The sequence below is a fragment of the Cicer arietinum genome, chromosome 5, assembly GCF_000331145.2.
Source record: "Cicer arietinum cultivar CDC Frontier isolate Library 1 chromosome 5, Cicar.CDCFrontier_v2.0, whole genome shotgun sequence".
Classification (NCBI taxonomy): Eukaryota; Viridiplantae; Streptophyta; class Magnoliopsida; order Fabales; family Fabaceae; genus Cicer; species Cicer arietinum.
Genome location: NC_021164.2, coordinates 66,789,486 through 66,807,394, shown reverse-complemented (window position 1 = coordinate 66,807,394; position 17,909 = coordinate 66,789,486). Strand labels below are relative to the sequence as shown.

Genomic DNA, 17,909 nt, shown 5'->3' with positions numbered 1-17,909 from the left:
ATTTGATAAATTTAAATTATATTTTACATAAATTTTAAAAAATTAATTATCCTTATCTAGTTTTCTCAATAATCATAAAAGTAATTAACTTTTCTTATCTTATAACCAAAAGTAGTGTTAAATTAAACATTTATATCATACTTTTTCATGTCCCATAATAGAAATTTAAATATTTCACATTTATTAAGAAATATAAATAAATAAATAAATATGAAAGATAAAATAATATTTTTATTATATTATTTTTTATTAAGTGTTGATTTATTCAATATTGTCGCTAATGCAAAGTAGAAATGTTTACTAATTTAAAAGTGATAGAAATAATATTAATTAGATAATATTACTAAAAAATAATAATTAATATTGCTAGAAAGTTGAAATACTAATTCGTCAATTTTTTAGAAATTAATTATTCATAGTAGGACAAGTGGAATGGTATTTTATAACAGTGCAATAAATACCGATTCAATGTTTTCATTCTTATTTTATTTTTGCAATCCATTATTCCTTCGAATTTGGTGGAATCCAAATAAGAGACAAATTAAGAGTTTTAAAGTTGTTGGGTGTGCGATACAATACAAAAGTGAAAAAAGTGGCACCTAGTCTCTAACTACTGCTCCATAACAAAATAAAAACAAAGTTTACTACTAGCATAGTATTTATTAAGATGCTTATTTATTTACATTTAATATTTTTTAACTTCATTTAAAAGTTCAACTTTATTATTTAAATTATCTTTTATTTATTTATTTAATTACATAAAAAAGTAAACATTAAGATAAAATAATATAGATATTGAATGAAAGACAAATTCAATATATTATTATTAAACATATGAAAATAATCAAATATTTCTTAAGTCAATTTTTACTGATTTTTGTTACAACTTAGATTAATATATTTTAATAATGAGAATGTTGTAGCAATACTTCTTCCATAATCCATCTTTAATTTTCTTCTATACGTAGACGAGATAATAAATACCATCGAAAATTAATATATATATATATATATATATAAATTTATATTTAAATTTAAAATATGATATTTAATTTATTAATATTAATATTTATTAATTAAATTATGATCGAAGAATAAATATATTCTTAATTATAAGACTATTTTAATTTTTCTTTGAAACTTAATAAAAGCCTTGTTTTTTAAATTTTACATACATTAATGAACAATTATTTTATAAGACAATGGACAAATTTATTACTTTAGTTATTTTCGTTGATATAAGAAAATTTTATTAGAAGGTTCTATTTTCTTTTGACCACATATTGGAATGTTTTATATTAAGGAAAATAGTACCCTATATTAGAAGGTTTTATATTAAGGAAAAGAGTACTATATTTTCAACGGTCACTTTTGTGAAATTTATGTGATTTTAAATTCCAACCACTTTATTGTGTTAGAATAATTTAAAAAGTATCACAATGTAATATTTATCTAAATTAATAAATATCAATATTATTAGATTGAATTTTTTTATTTATATTTAAACTTAAAATTTTAAGTGTTTTTTTCATTCCATCTATTAAAAATAGTATTTGAAAAAGTATGAAACTCTAATTTACTCCATAAAAGAGTTTTTAAAAAAGGAAAAACAATAATGTGGTGCATTATTTTCTCCCTATAAATAAGTTATCTATAATATTATTTTTTTCAATCAAAACTCTTGATTTTAATTAATACTACTACAACAACAATTTTGCATCTGAGTGAATATGGACGTGAAAAACAGGGGAGTTTCATTGATAATATTATCGCTCTTTCTGTTACTTTCTTCTATTTTCTCATCAGCCAATCGAATTATCCACAACAACAACCTAAAAAAAAATCCAATTGCTTTTCATTCCCTCGTTTCCTCTACCATTTACTCCATTCAAGGAAATGTATATCCACTTGGGTATGTTGATTTCATGAATCCTCTGTTTTTTTCACCAATAAAAATATGACTTTTTTTCTTCTGAAATTAATACTAATTCTGTTACATTTTTAGTTTTCACGCTATTGTGTAATGTTTAAAAATTGCATATCGATTAAACATCCGGTCAACCATTTTACGTTGACTAGTTCTTTTGAAATTTGTTCTTTAATATTTTTAGTTTCTTACGAAATCTCAGAGTCGTCTTCGTATGCATGAAATTATATTATTTTCAACGAGTGGTCCTACCATGACCTCCTGAATTATTATTTATAGTTTATGAATTATGAAATTTTTATAATTTATTTGTATGTTCGAATGAATGCAGGTTTTACACAGTGACCTTGAACATTGGCAATCCACCAAAGCCTTACGACCTTGACATTGACACTGGGAGTGATATCACATGGATTCAGTGTGATGCACCATGTACAGGTTGCACCAAGGTATGTTTTACCTTACAACATTTTGTTACTACTAAGGAATGATGTTATGGTAATTTTGAATTGAACTTGGTTTGTTTGCAGCCTATAGAACAACTTTATAAACCGCATAATAACATTGTGAAATGTACGGATCCCATATGCGCTGCAATTCAAAATCATCACTGTGATGACCCGAATCATCAGTGTGATTACGAGGTTGTGTATGCAGATCATGGATCATCTCTCGGGGTATTAGTCCGAGACCCATTTCCTATTGGAACATCTAGCAGTGGATCTCTACTACAACCTTTGGTGGCATTTGGGTGAATCTAATCGTCTTCTTATCATTATTTTTTATATATATATTTTAGCTAACATTTATCATATTAATTAATAGCTGATTTCTACTAAATAATAATAATAAATAATAAATAATAAATAATAAATAATAAATAATAAATAATAAATAATAAATAATAAATAATAAATAATAAATAATAAATAATAAATAATAAATAATAAATAATAAATAATAAATAATAAATAATAAATAATAAATAATAAATAATAAATAATAAATAAATTTTAGCTAACATTTATCATATTAATTAATAGCTGATTTCTACTAAATAATAATAATAAATAATAAATAATAAATAATAAATAATAAATAATAAATAATAAATAATAAATAATAAATAATAAATAACTAATTTTGTTTTTAGAATGCATTATAACTCCACGTTACTCTTTCGAACATTTGTCTCCAAACAATTTATTATTCGACTCAATTTTATGTTAATATATGATATTTAATATTTAATTTATTTTTAATTAAAATAAATTTATTTATAATTTTCGTCGCTACATAACCAAAGATAAACTAGATAAACTAAATAAATACAATAAAAAGATGTTGATTTTGACTTATTTATAACTATATTTAAGAAAATTCTATGTTTTTGTGTAGTTTTCTTCTTTAAATTTTACCTTATTTTAATATTTTATATATAACTTTACTATTTTTTATTCAATTAAATAACTATTTTTTAAATATATATGTACACTAAATTTTAGTGCAATATTTTTTTATTTTATTTTATTCTTCATTTAAACTATTATTTTTTTATTTTTTACTTATTAATAACTGAATTATTTCAAGTAATCTTATAAAATTTTACTACTTCTATAATTTTTATTTTTATAAAAAAAAATACAACTTGATACTAGTATTTACTAATAACTAGAATGATCTGACTTTGATAGTAATGAAGAGTTAATCTGTGTATTGCATGGTAGGTGTGGGTACGATCAAGAGTTTTCTGGTCCAAATCCGCCACCTGACACAATAGGGGTTCTTGGGCTTGGCAGTGGAAAAACAAGCATTTTATCACAGCTTAGCTCTCAAGGATATATTCGTAATGTGTTGGGTCACTGCTTAAGTTCCAAAGGAGGAGGGTATTTATTCTTTGGAGACCAATTTGTTCCATCATCTGGAATTAATTGGACACCTTTAATTCAGAATTCCCCAGAGTAAGTAGTCTTAAACTTTAAGTACTTTAATTCAGATTACTTTTGTTGTTGTCACTCATACAAAATCTTATCTTTATTTTCAGACAACACTATAACACGGGTCCAGCAGACATACTTTTTAATGGAATGCCAACTTCAGTCAAGAATATTCAACTTATTTTTGATAGTGGAAGCTCCTACACTTACTTCAATCCTGAAGTTTATAACGCTGTTGTTACTCTGGTTAGATGGAAAAACTAATTAACAACCTATTAATTTCATTGTTTTATTTTGCCTTGTTGTGATGATAATCAACTTTATTTTCAGGTGAATAATGATGTAAAAGGGAAGCTTAGTGATGCATTTGATGATCCATCATTGCCACTTTGTTGGAAGGGTGCAGAGCCTTTCAAATCTTTGAGTGATGTTGAAACTTATTTTAAGCCTCTGGATCTTAGTTTCAGCAACTCAATGGATTCGCCTTTTCATCTTCCACCTTCAGCTTATCTAATAATAACAGTGAGCACCTTTTTTATATAACTTTTACTATCTCTCCTTTGTTCTAATCATTTTAAGGTATACAAAATATTTTTAAAAAGTTTTTATTTTTTGTCAACTTTACCCCTAAATTAATATTATTTATACTAGGAACATGGTAACGTTTGCTTGGGGATTCTAGAAGGCTCTCAAGTAGACCTAGGAGATCTTAACGTAATTGGAGGTGAGCCATTCCTTAAGCCAAAATATATATTAGGAAATCAATTTTCTGTTTTTATTTTTTTAAATTTGATTAAAATTTTTTTTTTTGTTAACAGATATCTCTTTGCAAGATAAGGTAGTGATTTATGACAACGAGAACAAACAAATTGGATGGGCCTCTACCGATTGTAATACACATCCACACCCATAAATCAATATTAATATATTATTATTTCATCTCTCGTAGTAAAAAAAAAAAACAAATTGGATGGCCTCTGCTGATTGTAATAAACAATGCATATTTAGTTATTTACAGAGAAATATAAATTTTTAAACATTCAATGACATAAAAATAAATTAACAATGTCCAAATTAAACAAGATTTGCCATTTCATTACAAAAGTAAATCTCATATTCACTGGTGGGATATATTTTAAAATTGATGGTTACATTATTTAGATTTAAAATCAGAGATTATAAATGTGAACCAATAAAAATAAGAAATTGAAAGTACATTTAAGAATTTTATCTACTATTGTTGAAACTAGTGTGTAAGTCGTGCGTCACACGGATACAAATTATTATTTTGATAAATATATTGTTATATTAATTTATATAATATAACAATTTGAATTAGCATTAATATTCAAGACATAGTTTTATTGGCATTGACATTAAAGACATAATTTCAATTTTATCATCAATTCAATTCCATACAAAAAATAACTTACAATAAACAAATCTAAATCGTAAAAAGAATGTCGTCTACATGTCTACAAATTATTGAAAATATCTTTGTACACATAGGTTTTCCTTCTTCGTCTAAAATAACAATTTTCAATCCATCCATATACTTTACTCGTGAAATAGCCACATAGAACTGACCATGAGTAAATAAATATTGTTTTAAATACAAAATAACTTGAGAAAGAGATTGACCTTGACTCTTATTTATGGTAATTGCAAAACATAACGACAATGAAAATTATCTTTTCTAGAATTTAAATGGGAAAGTCGGATCAGATAGAACCAAATTCATTCTTGATATATAAAAATTATCATAGTTGCTCCAATAATATTTGTACACGGCTCATTTATGAGCAGTCTTGTTCCATTACATAGTTCATTAGCTTGATCAATGTTCTTCAAAAGCATGACTGAAACATCAATCTTTAATCTTAATCGGTGATTTGAAATTCCTGAACTGAACATTTCATGACATTCAAAAATTCAGGTGTGAACCAATCTCCCTGCACAACAAAATTTTCATCGGAAAGGACAATTGAGTCTGAACTAATATATTCTTTTTCCTCACTTGGAATTAATGATAAAACATAATCATTAACGATATCTACAGTATCACAAGTCATAGCAAGTATTCCCCTCTCTTCGTAGTACTTCGGATTGTTCATGTTCTGTAAAAGCAGTGGATATGTCAATTCGTAATATAAAGTTAGTATTTTAATAAATAAAATAAAATAAAATAATTGAATAAGTTAGTTGGTAGTACTTCTAGTTTACTTTTAAACTTAATTGAGTTTGAAAGAAATAATTTCAGGGTTGAATAAAAGCTTAGTACAATTCATTGCATTTTGTAGTTGGCTTTTACCATTAAACATCTTCACTTTTAAAAACTGATTATCAACATAGGATCCAAAACAGCGCACATTCAGTCCTTATACTACATAAAGAAAATAAAATTAGTTAATAATTAATATATAAAGTTATTAAATACTAAAAAAAATTATATAATATAAAAAACTTCACTCATCTGACTCTAACTCAATAACTTTAAATTTTGTACCGACACCATTCCTAAAATAATAATGATTAAACTGTCAATAACAAAAATAAAATAATAACGATATATTGAAATAAATTTAGCAATCAAGTAATTAATGTCAACATTTCAAATTTCTAGTAATGAAATGAACGAGTACAGATAGGTTGTGACCAAACTCACTTTTAATTCTCGGACCATTGTACCATTTGCAAATTCAATTTGAATTGGTGTTCGTTTGTTCGATATAGAGTTAGACGAAATACCAAGAGAACGAAAGTTGTACGCATGTCCCTCGAATATTAGTCTAAAATCGAGAAATATGAGATTTTCGCAAGGTTGCTTGAATTTTATCACCTTAAAAATATGAAACAGAAATTTGTTAAATTAATAACTTAACAAATAAGTTTGTGTATAATTTAAAACTTTGAATTTATAAAAGAAATAATTAAACCTTGTCATCCATCAATATCTTTTCCATCGCATAAAATTTATGTTCCATCCATATCATTTCCATCACATAAAATTTATATTTAACATTCAGATATCAGACAGAGACAACGGTTGCACAACTCTAACAACCAAATTTCATGACTAATTTTTTTGGAGAAATTGAAGCAACAAAATTTGTTTTTTAATTCTTTTTCTTTTCAAACATCGGAGAAACATAAAGAATGGTGCATAGATGAGATAATGTGAATGATATTTATAAGGGATGGGCCGAAAATGGAATATTATTGAGGAGAGACGGTTAGCATATAAACTAAAAGAATTAATAAGAAAAGTGGCACTAAAAATTTCGTAAAATAATTTTATAATTAAATTAATTTGAAGTGGTGGTTGCTAAAATAGTATTCGAAAAATAATTACTTAAAAAAATCTGTCAAGTCATTGTGTAATTGATTGTATTTTATTTTTAATTCATTATTTTTATTTTTTTATTGGCCACTAAATTCTCAAACACGTGTCAAATCATGATATAATGGAAGTTTTATTTTTTTTCTTAAAAAAAAATCTGCACAATGATGTATTTATATTAACCATTACTTTCAAAAAAATGTCAAGTCATGTATTTAATTTTTTATTCATTCTTCTTATTTTTTATTTGACCACTAAATTTTCAAGTGACGTATGTGTCAACTTGTGATGTAATGGAAGTTTTTTTTTTTAAAAAAAAAAAATGCACAATGAAGTGGTTATCTATACAATATAATAAAGCAAATATGTTTTTTTTTAGCCATTTTTTTTGTTGAAAGTAAACGTTTTTTAAACATTACTTTAATTAATTTAATTCAGTTTATTTTATTTTAATTCAGTTAATTAATTCATATTAACTAAGATATTATTGTAAACATATTTTATTTTAATTCAAATTAATTAATTCAGTTTATTTTATTTTACAAAATATTTTAGTGCTATTTTTCTTCTTAATTAAGCTTACTCTGTTGTCCTCAATAATACCCCATTTTAGGCGCATCTTTATAAATATCATTCATATTATCTCATCTATACATAATTCTTTATCTTTCTCCGGTGTATGCAAAAAAACAAGATTTTGTTGCTTTAATTTCTCCAAAAAACAAGTAATGAAATTTGGTTGTCAGAATTGTGCGACTGTGGTTTCTGTCTAATCTGAATGTCAAACATAAATTTTTTTGCGATGGAAATGGTATTGATGGAACATAAATTTTATGCGATGGAAATGATATTCATGGATGACAATGTTTAATTCTTTCTTTTTTAGAATCAAAGTTTAAAATTATACACAAACTTATTTGTTATGTTATTAATTTAACAAATTTCTGTTTTATATTTTTAGGTGATAAAATTCAAACAACAGTGCAAAAAACTCTTATTTCTCGATTTGAGACTAATATTCGTGAGAGAGATGTGTACAACTTTCGCTTTCGTTGTTACATTTAACTCTGCAGTACAATGATCCGAGAATTAGAAACACACCCTCTCCGTAGTCATTCATTTCATTCCCATAAATTTGAAATGTTGACATAAATTACTTGATCGGTAAATTTATTTCAGTCTGTCATTTTATTTTATTTTAGTTATTTACAGTTTAATCATTATTATTTTAGGAATTGTGTCAATACAAAATTTAAAGTTATTGAGTTACAGTCAGATGAGTGAGACTTTTTGTACTATATAATTTTTTTAATATTTAATAATTTTCTCTATTAATTATTAACTAATTTTATTTTCTTTATGTAGTATAAGGATTGAATGTGCACTATTTGGATCCTATGTTGATGAACTGAATGCATATTTGCAAAATGATACAATGGTCCGATAATTAGAAACCAGTTTGGTCACGGTCTCTCCGTATTCATTCATTTCATTCACAAAAATTCGAAATGTTGACATGAATTACTTGATTAGTAAATTTATTTCAATCTGTCATTGTTATTTTATTTTACATATTCACAGTTTAATCGTTATTATTTTAGGAATGATGTCAGTACAAAATTTAAAGTTTTTGAGTTAGAGTCAGATGTGTGAAGCTTTTTATACTATATAATTTTTTCCAGTATTTAATAACTTTCTTTATTAATCATTAACTATTTTTTTTTTTTTTTTATGTAGAATAAGGATTGAATGCTCAAAGTTTGGATTCTATGTTGATTGACTAAATGCATATTTGCAATCCGGTTATAATCAAAATATTGTCGTACATGTTCAATTTCTAAAAGTGAAGATGTTTAATGGTAAAAGCCAACTACAAAATGCAATGAATTCTACTAAGCTTTTATTCAACCCTGAAATTATTTCTTTAAAAGTAAACTAAAAGTACTACCAACTTACTTATTCAATTTTTTTATTTTATTTTTTTTATTGAAATACTAACTGTATACTATGAATTGACATATTGACTGCTTTTGCCGAACATGAACAATTTGAAATACTATGAAGAAAGGACAATACTTGTTCCGACTCATTATACTGTAGATATCGTTAATGATTGTGTTTTCTCATTAATTTTAGGTGAGGAAAAGGAATATATTAGTTCAGACTCACCTGTCCTTTTCTGATGAAAATTGTGTTGTGCAGGGAGATTGGTTCGCACCTGAATTTTTGAATGACATAAAATGTTCAGAAAATTTAAATCACCGATTAAGATAAAGATTGGTGTTCCATTTATGCTTTTTAGAAACATTGATCAAGCTAATGAACTATGTAATGGAACAATATTGCTCATAAATGAACTGTATACCAATATTATTGGAGCAACTGTGTTCACGAGAAAAAACATCGGTGATAAGATTTATATATCAACTCTAATTATAGGGAACCATATATTTTGATTCTCCTTTTGACTTCAAGCTCTTTTCTCATTGATAATGATCAAAGATCTAACCTCTTCTTCAAAATTATTTTTATGTTGTTTCGATTTTAAGTTAATATATGTTCAACAAAGTACTATGGTATATACTTCAGAAGTTCAAATTAAAAACAACATGAAATAGTTTTTAAGATGATAGTTTAATTTAATAATAATGAATTCTATAAATTATAAGAACAAATGAATAATAAAATTGAATGACTATTTTGTCAATATGTTGAATAATTTTATATGGAATAATTTTTATTTTTATGTTATATAATACACATTAGTGTGTATCCACGTCATGAATGATGATTGACTATTTTTTAAATAATTATTTATTTTAAATTATTATATGAGAAATTTTATTAGTGATTACTCAATTTAGTATTTGTGAAAATAATTATAACTTTTACATGTTAAGAAAATTTAATTGGGACAATTTAGTCTCTATCTTTTTTTTTTTTAATATTTTGTTAGGTCAAAATCATAGAGGGGAAAAAATAGAAAATAAAATGTTTATTTAGTAGTTTTTTTTACAAATGATTATTTAGTATTCTAATATAAAAAAATAATTTAATTTCTACACACAGATAGAGAATGTTCAATTTTTACATATCAAATTAATTTATTTCAAATGAATAAAAAAAAACTACAAAACATTCATTCGATATAAAAAACACACCCGATGATTATTTAGCAACATTTTTTCCATTCACAAACTCAAATGATTGTGAAAAATAATTTGGGACTCTTTTAAACATTTCGGGTGATATAACATGACCAACAAAATGAAGTGTTTCCATTTTTTTTTAACATTTGTTTTATAATGAAATAATTATTGATGTAAAATGATAAACAAGGAAGGAAGAAAGGGAGGGGTAATGTTTGGAAGATATAATGTGATCAATGAAATGAAGTGTTTGTATATATGTTAAAATTGTATAATGAAATAACTTTTGTTTCACAACAATAAAAGTATAATATTTGTAATTTATTAAATTTGAGTATTTTTTTATTGTTATGAAATTTATTTTATATATTTATTTACTTTATTTTCTTTTTTATATTTTATAATTTGTTATTGATCATAATGAAATATTTATTTTTATTATTTTAATCATATCTAATTTTTATTTTAAGAATATTTATGTTATTTTATAAATACACATATATTTTTTTCTATCATCATCAATTTTCATTTTATCTTATACCAAACAATAAAATAATTAACTTATTATTTGTTCATTTTATTTTCTTATCACTTATTTTATTTTTTTGTCTTTACTTCATTAATCATACAAAGTGTAAATAAAGTAAGGATTAAGGTGTCTTTGTTTTATTTTCTTATGAACTAAAATTGATTTTTATTTCTTATCTGAATTAAATTGGATCTCATGATTTTAAAATGAGTATTCACTCTATTATATATTACATTTTGATAGCTATTATTCTCCTTTTTATTTAGATTAATAAAGTATTTATAAGAGCATAAAATAATATTTCTAAAAAGGTACTAGCATAAAAAAGGAAAATTAATATTGATTATTATATATTAAGATGAATTATGATTGTGATTAACAAGTGAAAATTAAAAGATAAAAATAAACTTTTGAAACAAAAAAAACAAGAAAGATAAGAAACTTTGAATTTTAGTAGTTTTTTATTATTTAATTTTGACTGTATATTCATCGATGTATAATTAATTAATTACGTTACTACACATTACTAGTGTTGTTGCATATAAAGACGAACCTATATAAATTTAATTTATGTCATTTGATCTTTATATGCTTTAATTTTGAAAATAAAAATAATCAAATATTTGATTACATTAATTTAACTTTATTGGACGTTGGAAAAAGTATTAGTTGAAAAAATTAAAATAACTAGAAAATACTACATTGTGTTATATTAACTGTTAACTATAGTATATTGTTGAGACAAAATCTCTCAAATGATTTTAATGATAACAAAATTACTTAAGAGATTATGATTGTGGTTAATGACTAACATGTGCTCTTGAGTGTATTCATATAAGATAATAGGTCATTAATCATTAAGGCAAAAAGAAGGAAAATATGATTCTGGCCTGAGGATGGAAAACCACGTGAGGATGGCACATGATCAAGAACACCACGCGAGGATGGGCTACAAAGTGGAAAAATCTCCAGATCTGCCCAACTTGTGACCTCACCAGTACAAATGTCTTTATTCATTAAAGAAATATATAACTAAGTCAAAGTAAAAGTATTTGAAATAAAGAAGTTAGAAGGCCAAAAGGAAAAAGACAAGAATAGCTAGATCTAAATCTAGTATGCAGAGGATGGCAGAATAGGCAGATAGATGATAGGCCAGCAAAATTGAAAGCAACTCTTCAAGCATGTGCAAAGGCTAAAATCAGACTATTAAATGTGCTTGCATGAATATATACATGAAGAAGTCAAGTTGAAGAAAGGCAACTTGAAACAAGCCAAAAATGGAAGATCACATGTGAAGGCTAATTTAAAGGCTAAGCTTTCTCTCTCTTGTCAACATCACCTCAAAAGGTGAAACCAACCTAGACCTTAAAGTCTTCGAAAAATGCAGCTCACATGGTCAAATAACAGTTGTGCATTGTTGATAAAAGAGAATTGACAAGGACTTGTCAAGATCAAGTTACAAGAAAAGTGAGGATGGCTGTAATGGCACTTCCGTAAATATGATGAAAGACTTGGAATGTTTGAAATAAGCTCCAACGGTCATCAAGGGCTTGGATCTCTATAAAATGCAAACAAGCTCTCCATTGGAAGATACACAACACACTTGCATAAAAAGATCAAGCATCTTAAAGCTATCAAGAGCAAAACACCTTCACTTCTTACTTTCTTTGATCCTACACTATATCTTTGTACATTCTTTTAGAATGTATTTTTAACAGCAAAATCCCTATTCAACCCCCACACCCCCCTTCTAGTGATATTTAGCTATATCATATATATCATTTTATATAATATCTTAAAATTTGATGTTATTAATACTAATAATTATATAACGTGTCTATCTTATCCGGAGTCATTATTATTCATCTTAAAATTTTATTATAATTTTAACAATTCCCGTTTGATTAATAAAAATATCTCTATAACATGTAAACATCAAAATTCAAGTGATTCATTATAATTATATTTGTCAATATAGACAAACGTGTGTTGTACCGTAAACACGATGCAACTTTAATTCTAATTGTCGTCATTATCATTTATAGAAAAAATTAAAAGCAATTGAATGATATACCTTCCACTCACTTTCACTATTATAAGAAGAATAAAAAGGACATTTAATTTTGATCATTATTATAAATAAAAATTAATTCAATTAATGTTATAACATTTCTAATATATCTTTACTTGAATAAAAAATATTTAATATTGGTAAGTTGTTGCGTTGTTTGACATCTAAATGAACAATTTGATAAATTTAAATTATATTTTACATAAATTTTAAAAAATTAACTATCCTTATCTAATTTTCTCAATAATCATAAAAGTAATTAACTTTTCTTATCTTATTAACCAAAAGTTGTATTAAATTAAACATTTATATCATACTTTTTCATGTCACGTAATGGAAATTTAAATATTTCACATTTATTAAGAAATATAAATAAATAAATAAATATAAAAGATAAAATAATATTTTTATTAAATTATTTTTTATCAAGTATTGATTTATTTAATATTGCCGCTAATGCAAAGTAGAAATATTTATTAATTTAAAAGTGATAGAAATAATATTAATTAGATAATATAACTAAAAAATGATAATTAATATTATAAGAAAGTTTAAATACTAATTCATCAATTTTTTAGAAATTGATTATTCATAGTAGGACAAATGGAATGGTATTTTATAACAATGCAATAAATACCGATTCAATTTTTTCATTTTTATTTTATTTTTGCAATCCATTATTCCTTCGAATTTTGTGGAATCCAAATAAGAGACAAATTAAGAATTTTAAAGTTGTTGGGTGTGCGATACAATGCAAAAGTGAAAAAAGTGACACCAAGTCTCTAACTACTGCTCCATAACAAAATAAAAACAAAATTTACTACTAGCATAGTATTTATTAAGATGCTTATTTATTTACATTTAATATTTTTTAATTTTATTTAAAAGTTCAACTTTATTATTTAAATCACCTTTTATTTATTTATTTAATTACATAAAAAAGTAAACATTAAAATAAAATAATATAGATATTGATATATGAAAATTTTATTAGAAGGTTCTATTTTCTTTTGACCACATATTGGAATGTTTTATATTAAGGAAAAAAGTACTCTATATTAGAAGGTTTTATATTAAGGAAAAGAGTACTATATTTTCAATAGTCACTTTAGTGAAATTTATGTGATTTTAAATTCCAACCACATTATTGTGTTAGATTAATTTAAAAAGTATGACAATGTAATATTTATCTAAATTAATAAATATGAATATTATTAGATTGAATTTTTTTTATTTATACTTAAACTTTAAATATAATGTTTAGTTGTTTGAAAAATTTTAAATGTTGTTTGTCATTCCATCTATCAAAAAAAAGTATTTGGAAAGGTATGAAAAACTATAATTTTACTCCATAAAAGAGTTTCTAAAAAAGGAAAAACAATAACGTGGTGCATTATTTTCTCTCTATAAATAAGCATTATCATTCTCACCTATCCATCAGAAAGCAGAGACACAGTATAGCTCAGTGTCCTAATTCCTTCTCTATTCCATTTATCTATAATATTATTTTTTTTCTATCAAAACTCTTGATTTTAATTAATACTACTACAACAACAATCTTGCATCTGAGTGAATATGGACGTGAAAAACAGGGGAGTTTCATTGATAATATTATCGCTCTTTCTGTTACTTTCTTCTATTTTCTCTTCAGCCAATCGAATTATCCACAACAACAACCTAAAAAAAAATCCAATTTCTTTTCATTCCCTCGTTTCCTCTACCATTTACTCCATTCAAGGAAATGTATATCCACTTGGGTATGTTGATTTCACGAATCCTTTGTTTTTTTCACCAATAAAAATATGACTTTTTTTCTTCTGAAATTAATACTAATTCTGTTACATTTTTAGTTTTCGCGCTATTGTGTAATGTTTAAAAATTGCAGATCGATTAAATATCCGGTCAACCATTTTACGTTGACTAGTTCTTTTGAAATTTGTTCTTTAATATTTTTAGTTTCTTACGAAATCTCAGAATCGTCTTCGTATGCATGAAATTATATTATTTTCAACGAGTGGTCCGACCATGACATCCTGAATTATTATTTATAGTTTATGAATTATGAAAATTTTATAATTTATTTGTATGTTCGAATGAATGCAGGTTTTACACAGTGACCTTGAACATTGGCAATCCACCAAAGCCTTACGACCTTGACATTGACACTGGGAGTGATATCACATGGATTCAGTGTGATGCACCATGTACAGGTTGCACCAAGGTATGTTTTACCTTACAATATTTTGTTACTACTAAGGAATGATGTTATGGTAATTTTGAATTGAACTTGGTTTGTTTGCAGCCTGTAGAACAACTTTATAAACCGCATAATAACATTGTGAAATGTACGGATCCCGTATGCGCTGCAATTCAAAATCATCACTGTGATGACCCGAATCATCAGTGTGATTACGAGGTTCTGTATGTAGATCATGGATCATCTCTTGGGGTATTAGTCCGAGACAATTTTCCTATTGGAACATCTAGCAGTGGATCTCTACTACAACCTTTGGTGGCATTTGGGTGAGTGTAATCGTCTTCTTATCATTTTTTTTTATATATATATTTTAGCTAACATTTATCATATTAATTGGTATTGAAATGTAACAGGGATATGTTATGTATATAATTAATAGCTGATTTCTACTAAATAATAATAAATACTAAATAATAAATAACTAATTTTGTTTTCAGAATGCATTATAACTCCACGTTACTCTTTCGAGGATTTGTCTCCAAACAATTTATTATTCGACTCAATTTTATGTTAATATATGATATTTAACATTTATTTTATTTTTAATTAAAATAAATTTATTTATAATTTTCGTCGCTACATAACCAAAGATAAACTAAATAAATACAATAAAAAGATGTTAATTTTGACTTCTTTATAACTATATTTAAGAAAATTTTGTGTTTTTGTGTAGTTTTCTTCTTTAAATTTTACCTTATTTAAATATTTTATATATAACTTTACTATTTTTTATTCAATTAAATAACTATTTTTTAATTTATATGTACACTAAATTTTAGTGCAATATTTTTTTATTTTATTTTACTCTTCATTTAAACTATTATTTTATTATTTTTTACTTATTAATAACTGAATTATTTCAAGTAATCTTATAAAATTTTACAACTTCTATGATTTTTATTTTTATAAAAAAAATACAACTTGATACTAGTATTTACTAATAACTAGAATGATCTGACTTTGATAGTAATGAAGAGTTAATCTGTGTATTGCATGGTAGGTGTGGGTACGATCAAGAGTTTTCTGGTCCAAATCCGCCACCTGACACAATAGGGGTTCTTGGGCTTGGCAGTGGAAAAACAAGCATTTTATCACAGCTTAGCTCTCAAGGATATATTCGTAATGTGTTGGGTCACTGCTTAAGTTCCAAAGGAGGAGGGTATTTATTCTTTGGAGACCAATTTGTTCCATCATCTGGAATTAATTGGACACCTTTAATTCAGAATTCTCCAGAGTAAGTAGTCTTAAACTTTAAGTACTTTAATTCGGATTACTTTTGTTGTTGTCACTCATACAAAATCTTATCTTTATTTTCAGACAACACTATAACACGGGTCCAGCAGACATACTTTTTAATGGAATGCCAACTTCAGTCAAGAATATTCAACTTATTTTTGATAGTGGAAGCTCCTACACTTACTTCAATTCTGAAGCTTATAACGCTGTTGTTGCTCTGGTTAGATGGAAAAACTAATTAACAACCTATTAATTTCATTGTTTTATTTTGGCTTGTTGTGATGATAATCAACTTTATTTTCAGGTGAAAAATGATGTAAAAGGGAAGCTTAGTGATGCATCTGATGATCCATCATTGCCAATTTGTTGGAAGGGTGCGGAGCCTTTCAAATCTTTGAGTGATGTTGATACTTATTTTAAGCCCCTGGATCTAAGTTTCAGCAAATCAAATGATTTGTATTTTCATCTTCCACCTTCAGCTTATCTAATAATAACAGTGAGCACCTTTTTTATATAACTTTTACTATCTCTCCTTTGTTCTAATCATTTTAAGGTATACAAAATATTTTTAAAAAGTTTTTATTTTTTCAACATGTGTATTTATTATTTTTTGTTAAGGTTACCCCTAAATTAATATTATTCATACTAGGAACATGGTAACGTTTGCTTGGGGATTCTTGACGGCTCTCAAGTAGACCTAGGAGATCTTAACGTAATTGGAGGTGAGCCATTCCTTAAGCCAAAAAATATATAAGGAAATCAATTTTCTGTTTTTATTTATTAAAAAAAATTGATTTTAATTTTTTTTTTTTTTGTTAACAGATATCTTTTTGCAAGATAAGGTAGTGATTTATGACAACGAGAACAAACGAGTTGGATGGGCCTCTGCGGATTGTAATACACATCCACACCCATAAATCAATATTAATATATTATTATTTCATCTCTCGTGGTAAAAAAAACAAATTGGACGGCCTCTACTGATTGTAATAAACAATGCATATTTACAGAGAAATATAAATTTTTAAACATTCAATGACATAAGAGATTGAAAGTACATTTAAGAATTTTATCTACTATTATTGAAACTAGTGTGTAACTCGTACGTCACACGGATACAAATTATTATTTTGATAAATATATTGTTATATTAATTTATATAATATAATTAATAATTTGAATTAGCATTGATATTCAAGACATAATTTTATTGGCATTGACATTAAAGACATAATTTTATCTGACTCTGACTCCATAACTTTAAATTTTGTACTGACATCATTCCTAAAATAATAATGATTAAATTGTCAATAACTAAAATAAAATAATAATGACAGCTTGAAATAAATTTACCAATCAAGTAATTCACGTCAATATTTTGAATTTCTGGTAATGAAATGAATGAGTCCTGGTAGACTCTGATCAAACTGTTTTTTGATTCTCGGACCATTGTATCATTTGCA

The 17,909-nt window shown here is 25.2% G+C and overlaps 2 protein-coding genes across 2 annotated transcripts; both read left to right on the top strand.

Moving 5' to 3' along the window:
* Positions 1-1,706: 1,706 nt before the first annotated feature.
* Positions 1,707-4,777, top strand: LOC101493539 (aspartic proteinase Asp1-like). Its single transcript, XM_004502456.4, has 8 exons — positions 1,707-1,912; positions 2,259-2,376; positions 2,458-2,678; positions 3,655-3,888; positions 3,972-4,110; positions 4,195-4,386; positions 4,516-4,588; positions 4,683-4,777. The coding sequence occupies exons 1-8, from the start codon at positions 1,731-1,733 to the stop codon at positions 4,775-4,777; spliced, it is 1,254 nt and encodes a 417-aa protein (XP_004502513.1). The 5' UTR covers positions 1,707-1,730.
* A 9,632-nt stretch (positions 4,778-14,409) lies between these two features.
* On the top strand, positions 14,410-17,630 carry LOC101493224 (aspartic proteinase Asp1-like). The gene is made up of 8 exons (XM_004502455.3): positions 14,410-14,710; positions 15,057-15,174; positions 15,256-15,476; positions 16,211-16,444; positions 16,528-16,666; positions 16,751-16,942; positions 17,096-17,168; positions 17,269-17,630. Exons 1-8 carry the CDS (start codon positions 14,529-14,531, stop codon positions 17,361-17,363), a joined length of 1,254 nt encoding a protein of 417 aa, XP_004502512.1. The 5' UTR covers positions 14,410-14,528; the 3' UTR covers positions 17,364-17,630.
* The last annotated feature ends 279 nt before the right edge of the window (positions 17,631-17,909 follow it).